This window comes from Triticum urartu, chromosome 2 (assembly GCF_003073215.2).
Source record: "Triticum urartu cultivar G1812 chromosome 2, Tu2.1, whole genome shotgun sequence".
NCBI classification, from domain to species: Eukaryota; Viridiplantae; Streptophyta; class Magnoliopsida; order Poales; family Poaceae; genus Triticum; species Triticum urartu.
The window spans coordinates 486,446,471-486,458,317 of NC_053023.1; the positions used below are offsets into that span (position 1 = coordinate 486,446,471).

The following is an 11,847-nucleotide window of genomic DNA, read 5'->3' on the forward strand; positions in this document are numbered from 1 at the left end:
TTAATTATAAAAGGTATTTTATTATTTGTTTTGCTACTGTTTTATTTATTTTAGAGTATTTTAAAGATTTTATAAAAGTGGGGTTTGTTCACCACAATTACCTTTGCATTATTTGGCACAACTCGAACATTTTTGTTTTAAAGTTTGAAAACTTTTGTTGTTTGTCTTTATTTTAAATTTGAATTTGAATCGTTTTTAAACTAACACGAGATTAGCAACAGTAATCGAGGTGACGTGACATCATTAGCAGAGGGTTACTATAGTGTAACTATCCGGGCGTCACACTGCCTCTCCTCCCCTCCAACCAATATATATGTGGAGGGGGCACCGCTAGAACACACAACAAACATTGTTAGCCGTGTGTGGCGCCCCCTTCATAGTTTACGCCTCCGTCATATTCACGTAGTGCTTAGGCGAAGCCCTGCACGGATCACTTCATCATCACCGTGACCACGCCGTCGTGCTGACGGAACTCTCCCTCGACACTTTGCTGGGTCAAGAGTTCAAGGGAGGTCATCGAGCTGAACGTGTGGAAAACTCGGAGGTGTCGTACGTTCTGTACTTGATCGGTCGGAACGAGAAGAAGTTCAACTACATCAACCGCATTGTCAAACGCTTTCGCTTTCGGTCTACGAGGGTACGTGGACACACTCTCCCCCTCTCGTTGTTATGCATCTTCTAGATAGATTTTGCGTGAGCGTAGAATTTTTTTTGAAATTGCATGTTACGTTCTCCAACAATAAGCTCGTCTCATTTTGCTGAAATCCGGTTCAAAAAGGGTGAAACAGATTATATATCTGTACAGCTCATGCATAAGAAGCCAACTTGATGTACATGCGGTTGGGAGAGAATAAAAGAAGAACATTGACTCCAAGTTATATATATGTAAGCACTGAATGTACAAATAATTAATATGTTTAGGACAAAGTGCCCTCTAAATTAGTATCAGGACGCTTCAGTTTAAGATGAATTCAGTGGAAATTCTACACAACTATTGGCCCTTTTAACTATACTCATAACAAACTGACCGATGCTTTGGCGATGCACATTGGACCTGGAGGTAGAGAGTGCAAAATACATATGCCTGAATCTGGATAAACTGTAGTGCTGAAGGTAATACTTTCAATCACACTCATAAAGAGGGGCTTCAGCACACAAAGGCATATGCTAATGTTGTTGGACTCAAAGTCAGATATGCATTATTTTGAATGTTTTGCTTTTTGTAGAACTGGAAAGAGCGTTGTTATGCAAACTTTGTACCAGGTAGCGTAGTCTAAGGTATGCACATCCCGTCCAACTGGGATATGAGGTTTGAACACTCGTTGCTCAATTTATTTTACACTCATGTTTCTTGCTCCCTTTTTAACAGATGATAACCATGCGACAACTTTACACCCACACGGCATGTTGGGTAGATGTTTATGTAGAGGGTACCTATGTCAGGACCGCATTTCGTTAATATTTTTATGCACCGGACAGTAGCAAAGGCATTTCTCAAGCTTGAGGACAGTTGTGGTCCAAGACTAGGTGCAATTTAATCCAGTGAATAGTTTTATCAATAGTTATAGTAGTACATTAAGATTTTGGTATTATATGCATTGTTTGACTTTGCTAAACATTTATTTGAACAAAATTTCTGCCAAACTTGTAAATGTATTTGATTGAACGAAAAAACTAACGTCCACACGTGTGGTATCTTGCACATCGCTCGCACGCCTTCATCACCACTCATTTTGCCACGTATGAACAGATGACATCAGCAGGAATCTTTTTGGTTTTCAGCTAAAAATGTTTTATCTCTTAATTGAAAATTAAATTAAAAATTCATTTTCGCCATTAAATCAGTCTTGATGAGATCTTCAAAACTAGATCTCATGTTGATATGTTTCGATGATTTTTTTTGTCCAAAAGTTTCGGTGATGTTTACACTATAGTTGTCATAGTGCTTAAACTAAAGTTGCCATGTGACAATTTTAGTTTGTATAGCATGGAAATTTTAGTTTTTTGTTGATGGCAATTCCAGTAGTTTGACCATCAAAATTATTTTTTGTATGAATCATGGCAATTTTAAGTGTGTGTATCATGGCAACTTTAGTTTATGGTTCATGGCAAGTCTAGTTTCTTAATTCCCGACTTATAATATGTCAAAATTCATTTTTCAATGTAGAAGGAAATAGCTGAAACATATCATGGCAACTTCAGTATAAACATCATGGCAATTCATGTGCAATAGACATGACAACTTTTAATCTAAAAAAATTATCAAAATATATTGATATGAGATTTAGTTTCGAAGATCTCGTCGCGGGGAATTTAATGGTGCAAACGGATTTTCAATCGGATTATTCATTTAACAGATGAAACATTTTAAAAACTGAAAATCTAAAAAGATTCTCACATGCATGCATGCGGTGACATGGCGCAGTCTATGTGTTATAGGACGTGTGGACGGGTTTGACTCCCACCACACGTGTGGACGTTAGCGTTGTCCTTGATTGAAACATTTAAAGTAGAATCAATGATCGTTTAATCAGACACTCTTTAAAAATTGAGCAATCTAGTATATATTTTTCTCTCTTCATTGCAACGCACGAGCATGTTTAAGCAAAATACAGAAGCTTGCGCATGTCCCCCGTGGAAGGTTGGCTGGTGCAGATGGCGGAAGTACCTGGGCTGGAGGGCCGTTCCGAATTTGCCGACAGATACACGATCAGGCACGCAAAGACCGCGTTCCCACGCCGTGGAGGTGCGCGGCCTGGCACCAGACAAGACGCATGCGGCCTTCGCACAGGCCAGGCGAGGCGACCATCGTCGGCGGTGGCGTCACGCGGCCGGGCGCGGGAACGCTCCGTGCGGGACCAAACGAGCCAACATCATCGGCTACGGCGCTATGAACCGTGTCAGCCCAGTCACGATCGCCGTGTGTCCCGCGCCCCCGCCGCACACACATCAGCGGGCCTTCTAGAACCAACCCCGATATTGCGGCCCACACTCGCCGACGGGGTGGGCCCACGCGTCATAACCCAGGATTCCTCGCGTCGGCGTGCGTATATAGATCTCAGCCCAGGCCCCAGAGAGACACAGGACGTGTACCCCAAGAACCAGAGAGCCAACCAACCCAACCCCTGAGCATCTCCGGCCACGCATCGGCTAAGCACACGCAAACAGCCGCCCCCACGATACTCACGAGGCTCCTTCCCCTCCGTGCGCTCTCTTGTTTCCCCCATCCCATGGCCACCCCAACCACGACGCCGGCAACGATGCGGGCCGTGCAGTACGACGCCTGCGGCGGAGGCGCCGCCGGCCTCAAGGTAAAGAGTTACTATTCGCGGTAGCGGGTCGAAGCTTTTTAGTATGCTTTGTGTTCTGGTCGGCGCGCGAGATTGGTACGGTTGGTGCTAAGGATGATTTGGCCGATTCACTGGTTAATTGACTACAGTTAGTACAAAGTATTAGAGTATATATGTTAGTTTTTTCCAGGGAACCCCTTGGTGGTGGAGATCGCAGTCAGTTCACCTGAATCCTTTCTTTTGAATTGTTTTTCATGGCAAGACAAGTGGTCAAGAAGCTAGCTAGCTTACTCAAGTAATAGAACTTTGCTCTAGCGGCTTTTGCTGTATAATTTGTGATGGGCTATTGAGTATTTTAGTGGTTTCTATGGTGGTGATGTGTTACACTAGCTAGATTGATATATTCTCTCTTTCTCGTGTCTACTTGGCTTTAGGAGTGGTTAAGATGTGTTACAGTGGAATTAGTTAAATAGGTCGCACATACCTGCTGTGGGATGCTCGGAAAAGCACTGCACAATAGTTTTTGTATTGTGACCCATGAGTCAGCACCCCTGGATCCCAAACATATTCCGATGACGAGTCAGTCGGAAATTTATTATTTGAAAGTTGCACATGTCTGGTGTTAGATGATTGGAAAAGCACCGGAGATGATTGAGATGACCAAGTCAGTTGTGTGAGCTCTGATTGTGAGTCAATCGGTCGACAGGGGATTCTTTTCACAAGAACCCTATTTTAGACTAGAGATCTGCCTGACAGCTTGATGCTTATACTGCTTAATTAATTAACAAACAAATCAAATTAGTTTGTTTTAAAAAAAACAAAGGAGAACAGTAAACATAATATTTCCTTCTTCCATGAAGATGAACCAGTAGAACCTATAAACCTGTGATTCTGACATCTCTCTAATGCAGCATGTAGAAGTCCCCGTCCCTTCTGCAAAGAAGAATGAGGTCCTGCTGAAACTGCAAGCTGCAACCATCAACCCAGTTGACTGGAAGATACAGAAAGGGGACTTGAGGCCTCTGCTGCCTCGTAGACTGCCTTTTATCCCAGGTAACTATCCTCATTCATAGTGCCACTGCATGGATGCTAGCCATTTTCTATCAACCATGGATTCTGTTTGGAGGCTTCCTATGTATAGAGAGCAAAATAGCACCAAGCGTAGTTATGAGAACGTTATTTGATCATGTCAGTCTTGCTATGTTATTTTGTTCTTCACCTTTAACAACTATCCAGGATGTCTCTTATCTGATAATCAGCTTATGATAAAGATAGCATATATGTGTGTGTGTCTGTGTGTGTTGGTCAATTCATGAAACAACTTGCTGATAGATGCATCTCTTCTCTACTGCTCCTTTTCTTGCAGTGACTGATGTTGCAGGAGTAGTTGTTGATGTTGGTCCTGGAGTGAAAGGTCTCACAGCGGGTGATCAAGTCGTCGCCATGTTGAACTCTTTTGTGAGTGAACTTCACTCATGACAACATATTTCCATGTTTGTCATCTTCATACTTAGAAAGAAGATGATTTCAGAACAAATCCGCTTCTTTAAAAGAAACAATATTGCTGTAAGCTCGTTAATGTGACAATGTCTTTGCTGTTACAGAACGGAGGTGGACTGGCAGAGTATGCTGTAGCATCCGCAAACCTGACCGTCAAAAGGCCAGCTGAGGTTTCTGCAGCTGAGGGTGCTGGGCTTCCCATTGCTGCAGGCACTGCGCTCCAGGCACTGAGGTCCATTGGTGCCAAGTTTGACGGCACCGGCAAGCCATTAAACGTGTTGGTCACCGCTGCCTCTGGCGGCGTAGGCCTGTACGTGGTGCAGCTTGCAAAGCTAGCGAACCTTCATGTTACCGCCACCTGCGGCGCACGCAACATGGATCTTGTGAAGAGCTTGGGCGCAGACGAGGTGATGGACTACAGGACCCCAGAGGGGGCGAGCCTGCAGAGTCCCTCCGGCAGGAAGTACGACGGCGTGGTTCACTGCACCGTCGGTGTCAGCTGGTCGTCTTTCCAGCCATTGCTCAGTGATGCCGGGCGAGTGATCGATATCACCCCCAACTTCTCGGCCATCCTCACATCTGCGCTGCACAGGATGACATTTTCCAAGAAGCGCTTGGTGCCCCTGCTCCTGTCGCCCAACAAGGCGGACCTGGAGTTCTTGGTTGGGTTGCTCAAGGAAGGCAAGCTGAAGACGGTGGTCGACTCGAAGTTCCCGTTGAGCGAGGCAGACAAGGCGTGGCAGAGCAGTATCGATGGCCATGCCACTGGTAAGATTGTCGTTGAGATGGAGAGCTGATCGTCGTCAATGCTTCCTAGTATTAAGGACTTGCATACAGACGGTGGACGTGAATACTTAGATGTAATCATACAGACTAGTCACTTGTGCGTTTGTTTATTGGGTGATGGTTCGTTTATTCAGTTTATATTATATTATATCTTACAGTATATTATTAAAAGGGTATTGAGAACTATGTGTTGCAAAAAACTGTATGGCTATCGGTAAACAATAGCATTGTGCTGTCAAAAATACAGTTCGCTCTTTGCTGATGCTTTGTGCAACCACCACAAAGTGCTGCAGTGGTCATCTGTTGGCCAGAATTCAGAATCACCTTCAGTTTTTCTCGATCCAAACAAAGAACCATTAACCTCTGCAGAAGAACAAATCACATACTGAGAGCCCAAAGCAGAACAGTAGGGGCGTAGGGCGTCTCTTGAATATAGCAGACCAAATTAGGAAGTTCAATTCTAACGCACAGGGACTGTGATGCCTTTTAGTCATTCCCATAAAAAGAGGTTTGGTGTACTAATTTTGAGCAACTCTAAACAATTACCCAACCAGTTAATAAAAACTGAAGTTGACTTGCACAGCAAATCAAGCTCGTGAGGATACGGAGTAAACTACTGTACTCCGTCTTGTGCGAATCAGGTGACCTAGTTTATAAATAATCAAAAAGGCTAAAAATATGACATCAGATTTTAGATTGTGGCAAATCAAACTTTTTTATCAAGTTATGTTGTGGGATGACAATTTTTTAAAGCAAGCATTGCGTGCCATGCTTGCTTTAAAAAATTGCCATCCACACAACAGCATAATTTGCCATGCTAAAAAATACTGATGTTCGAATCTTAACATAATATGTAAAGAAAATCCAACAACGCATCAGCTCAAAAGAATGCCAAAACTTACTAGGACTGCATCTGAATAGATTGTAATATTCTACAATTAGTAACCAATATCACCATTGCTTTCCTTGCCACAAAACAAGGAGAGCATCAATTTATGACCTGAATACGCTGACAACGACCGCACATGAACCCAGCTCACGACACACCATTTTTGTGAATCTTAGTACGTTCAACGACAATGAAATAGCAAACTTCTACCAACGCATAGCTACCAAACTCACTTTGCAGCTGCCCGGGCACCACCACGCCCACCGGTGCCAGAGTGATCAACCCGCTGGTAGCCAACATCACCTCCACGACCTGAGCCGCCTCTACCACCGCCTCTGCCTCCAAAATCAGATCGATAGTTGTTGTACTCGCCCCTTCCATAGCCTCTCCCTCCAGGGTAACTACCGCGGCCTCTCATGCCTTCACCTCGGAAATTACCACCTCTACCCGGTGGAAACCTTCCCCTGCTACTACCTGAAGCCAGAAGAAAATAGCACATGTATCAATCAACTGAAGAAAAATGGCAGACACCCGTCATTAGTTTTTCAAGCAATACAGAAAATGTAGTTTGTCATATTTCAAATAAAAGTAGATTATGTACAAGCAAGGGTGGGTGCTTCAGTTTAGGTTTTAGCCACATGTGCATTAAAATAATTCAGCAATTAGATATATGTGCTTCATGTTCATCTCAGAAATTGTAATTTGTTCACAATGCACACAAAAATATGCAGAATACCAAAATGCAAAGTGGCAAGCAGTGGGCTGGAATAATATTTAATTCAAACTGGAAAAATGGAAGTGCTAATAATAATACATGTGAGCCAAATATATACTCCCTCCGTTCCTAAATATAAGTCTTCGGAAAGATTCCACTATGGACCACATACGGAGCAAAATGAGTGAATCTACACTCTAAAATGCATCTATATACATCCGTATGTGGTTCATCGTGGAATCTCTACAAAGACTTATATTTAGGAACGGAGGGAGTAGATATATATATATACATGTCAAACATTGAAACTTCAAGCATATCCTACATCACAACATATATATATATATATATATATATATGTATATATGTATATATGGAATTTCTCCCAAAAGACCAAAACCTTGTACATTCTTACAGTCAGGGTTGAGTTTGAACTTTCAGAAACATACCACGTGAACCAGGAGTTCTTTTTTCTTCGACGTGGCATGGTCGGTCATCAATCGTCACAGGAGAAGCCTTCAGAATAAGAGTTAATCAGATAAAATAAAAAAGCAAGTATGGAGCTTATGAAATTGATATGGGCAGTCATGGAAGTTGATTCTTTAAGAGAAGAAAATAAAATCAGAAGCACAACTAACAATCCAGGAACATGTGTGGTCCAAAATAAGCAGTGTAAACTTAATTGGAATCGGATTACTCCGGCAATGTAAACGGCATGACCAAAATAGGAAACTTGTTTGGCTTCAGCCACGGACTGTAACATAATCAATTCTTATCTTGTCTCTGGTATGCTCTGTTGGGTAAGATGCAACAAAAGAAGAAGAAAATAGATCTGGCATTGATTTAACCAACCCAATCAATAAAAGAAGTCCGATTGATCCAGCATCAATCTCACAAATAACAAAAAATGACCAAGCCAGCAGCACAGAAGAACGGAATCGAAGCAACCAAAAACCTGCACCCTCGGCTGATCCACCGCATCTACAGCAATGCCAGCTCCATGGCCTCCTCCCACCACCATGGCACAACCCAGTTCGTTCATAGCCATTCAAGTTCATGCAGGCGTCCTCACAGTAACGAATATCAGCGGTCGACACTGCTCTTTCCATGTTAGTGCTTCTCATATGGAGCGACGATGTCGCTGCTGCTTGGCGGAAAAGAGGACAGAGGAAGAGATCCAGGTATAAGGGATGCGGTGAGTGGGATATGTGACGGAGGGGAAAGGGGATTGGGGTGCAGGACGAGAGACGAGCGATGCAGCATTTTCTGTTTCAGAATGAGGTGGGTGTAATCACACGTAAATAGAGGTGTTATCCAATTACATGGTATCCGTTTATAGCCCAACTGAACAAACATATGTAACAGACTCAAGTCATCAAAACTACGAACCAAACAAGATCTAGGATTAAGAGAGTGCGAGAACAAGTGGAAGCAACAATTAAATGTCAAGTCACATAGTAGCATATGACTAGAAATAATTATCGAACAAAAGAAAACAAGATACATTCCTCAAGAACCTTGTAAATTGAACACCAAAGAGCATGGAATAACATTCTCTACAGATAGTCAGATAGCGAACAACTCATGCATGTGTTAGGGGATTGAGAACAGGGTTTGAAAATCTCCAACTCACACATTCTCAAACTAAGTTGTAGCACTACTTTTTTAACTATGTATACATCCATCATTCCTGCTAGCATGTCTATATTACGAGTAGGTGATACAAACTTTATCCACTAGTCAATAACTCCATACATCCGTCCTTCCCTGGCGGGAAATCAAAGGCAACACCAATCTAATATACTTCCTGCTGCTCTCCATTTTCCATGATCATTTGGACCAGAAATCAAAGGCAGCAACAATCAAGTACATAAACACAATGAACTTGCTTTGTTTTTAGTAGTTTAGGTAAGACGAAGTTTAAAAAAGAGTTTCAAGGCAACAGGCATGTAGAAGGAAAAAAAGAGAAGTAAAAGACTGCTATGCTCATGCTTGTATGGTTAAACACACATCTACTGATCTACATCATCCAAAACAAACTCACTACAGGCATTCCCATTAACTACACACAGATTATGTAACTAGAATAAAAATTGGAAAGCGTCCTGCAATAACAGAGAGCAAGCTGATGATTTAGTAGGTAGACTGAAATTACCGCTAGTGCACTTTGAACTGAGCTGGCATCCTCAAACTCTATGAAGCCATAGCAGAACCCTTGAATCTGTGTTTTCAATTGATAATACAAGAGAAGATATTACAAGTTATTTTACTGAAAAAGAAAAACTCATCATCATGTTGAGAGAAGAAAATGCACCTTGTGGCTTCTAACTTGGATACCATCATGTTTAATAGTACCAAATCTTTTGAACTCCTCTTCTAATTGGCTAGGTGTGGCATGTAAGGGCAGATTTTTGACATACACCGCAAGCGCATCAACTTCAAAAAATATTGTCAAGTATTTCTGTCAGATGCTAGTGTACTAAGAAGGTTTTCAATGCAATATTGGATTTAGATAATACCTTCTGGGTCTTGAATGTTGCTGCTCTCAGGATTAGGACTGAAAGTTGGAGGATCAACAGCCACAGACAGGGCAGGAGCAGGAGCTTGCTTCTCCGGTTTTGGTGGTGCAGGCCTGTAAGGAACTGCGGAATTTGGTGGCAGAACTGCTTTCATGACTTTGACCTGGAGCAAAACAATAATGCAAAGGTAATGAGAATCTCAAAAGGTGAATTCATAAGCGAACGTACATATCATCCACAACATCAACAAGCTTCAAACAATTCCTCAACCAAAGGCACTAGATAGACAACAGTGATGGACATATAACATGTATTTCCATTCATATTCCCCGGCAAAAGATAAAAGTAAGAAAGCTCACTAATATTTATTGTGCTCTGTAGTATTTTCATTCCAGAATCAGTTAAGCAACAACAATAACCTTAAAAGTGAGACCATAGAAGCTTCATGTAAACATTTACTCTCCAGATTTTAATAAAGCATTAAAACCCCATAAAAATTTAACTACTGATTAAACATCTTCACGCAAGATTTCAATATATGCAGAACCTGTAAAGGACTGACAGTTATATCTTTTCATTTATGCTCAGATTTAGAGACTAAGAAATATAGTAATATACACAATTTAAATGTCAGAAATAGATGATTTAGATGAAAAATAACAGTTATCCAAAACCTACAATTGAAGCGTACGACTTCTTAGGGGCCTCCTCATGTGGTACAGGGGGAGCCGAAACCGGTATGGAGGCTGCTACATTATTTGGCACTTCATCTATGACCTCAGGAACCGGTGTTTCCTCCACAACAGGCACTTCCACGTCATTCGGTGGGTTGTAAACCTCCTCCTTGGGATCCTCATCCTCGTTGGTATGAGGAACAGACTCAGAGAGATCCGGCTCTGGCTGCGGCGAAGCCTCTACAAACAGGACAATGTGCAATTTAACAAAGGATCACGTGGTTCACAAGTAAATAAAAATATAGATCAAGATGTTACACACAACGCACCCTGCTCGCGAGGCACACTCTCCACAAGGGCAACAGTACCATTTGCCAGGGCGGCAGCAGGGGCAACCACTGCATCCAACTCCGGTGCCGGCGGCTGCTGCTGAGGTGGCGGCAATGACGGGTCGGCCTCACCCTGCCCGACATAACGTAGTATGTCGTTGAGCACGAAGTAACCCTTCTCCTGCGGCGCAAGGAAGAAGGACTGCGCGAACTCGCGGCAGACGTCGTCCTTCCCTGTGAGGTGGCCCGTGACGAGCACGGTCACACCGCCACATAGCGACTCCTGCGCGTCCACCCCCCTGATCTCCGCCCGCGCGATGTCCATGGACATGATCTTCTCGTTAATCGCCTGCAAGAAGAAACCATTCAGAACCGCTGAGAAAGTCTACCAACATTCTAAGGCCCCCAGATGCCCAGATCTGAACCGAGGGAACAACGGACGGGGAGTGAGCGGTACCTCCATGGTGGTGACGGTGTCCATGTCGGCGCCGGTGGTGGCGGGGCGGCCGATGCGGCTGGCCTCCTGGTAGAAGCGGAAGACGAGCTCCGGGGACTGGTGGAGGATGTTGTAGTACTGCTGCACGAAGGCGTTACCCACCTGGAAGACGAAGACCGTACACGAATCGGGTCAGGGCAGATCGAGTCAGCTCGGCAACGGACGGATCGGGAGGCAGGGAGAGTCGCCAGCTTACCACTTGCGCCGGCGGCGTCGGTCCTGGCGCCGCGGCGGGGGCGGGGGCGGGGGCGGCGGCGGGCGGAGGCGTCGGCGCGGCCATCGTAGGAGGAGGAGGAGGGGCGAGGGTTTTGGCAGGGGGGAGGCGAGGTGCGGGAGGAGGGTTTCTCCGGGTGGCGTCGCGTTTCCCGCAAAATTTGGCCAAGGGAGGAAGAGAGGGGGAGGAGCGGCGGCGGCTGCGGGGGGTTATACGGGAATGGGAGAGTGGTGGAGGGTCGAGTGGGGTGAGGCCAGGGCTGCAGGCGCGGGGGCGAGCCCGCGGCCGTTGCGTGGGAGATTCGACGGCCGCGATGGGACGGAGCGGGAGTGCGTGTGTTCTCCCCACTGGTTTTTGCCCATTTGGGGTTTCGGCTTCGGCCAGTGACACTGATCCAGCCGGCCGCTACGGCTGGACGCGGACGTGCTTTCGGTT

The 11,847-nt window shown here is 44.4% G+C and overlaps 2 protein-coding genes across 2 annotated transcripts; one reads left to right on the forward strand and one right to left on the reverse strand.

Annotated features, from left to right (window-relative positions):
- The first annotated feature begins 3,068 nt into the window (after window positions 1-3,068).
- Window positions 3,069-5,762, forward strand: LOC125538093 (chloroplast envelope quinone oxidoreductase homolog). Its single transcript, XM_048701394.1, has 4 exons — window positions 3,069-3,311; window positions 4,202-4,343; window positions 4,657-4,748; window positions 4,895-5,762. Exons 1-4 carry the CDS (start codon window positions 3,231-3,233, stop codon window positions 5,585-5,587), a joined length of 1,008 nt encoding a protein of 335 aa, XP_048557351.1. The 5' UTR covers window positions 3,069-3,230; the 3' UTR covers window positions 5,588-5,762.
- A 694-nt stretch (window positions 5,763-6,456) lies between these two features.
- LOC125538092 (nuclear transport factor 2-like) lies at window positions 6,457-11,633 on the reverse strand. The gene is made up of 9 exons (XM_048701393.1): window positions 11,395-11,633; window positions 11,160-11,300; window positions 10,703-11,051; window positions 10,378-10,613; window positions 9,700-9,862; window positions 9,495-9,616; window positions 9,336-9,401; window positions 7,630-7,696; window positions 6,457-6,939 (listed from the first exon to the last, which is right to left on the reverse strand). Exons 1-9 carry the CDS (start codon window positions 11,476-11,478, stop codon window positions 6,695-6,697), a joined length of 1,473 nt encoding a protein of 490 aa, XP_048557350.1. The 5' UTR covers window positions 11,479-11,633; the 3' UTR covers window positions 6,457-6,694.
- Window positions 11,634-11,847: the final 214 nt, after the last annotated feature.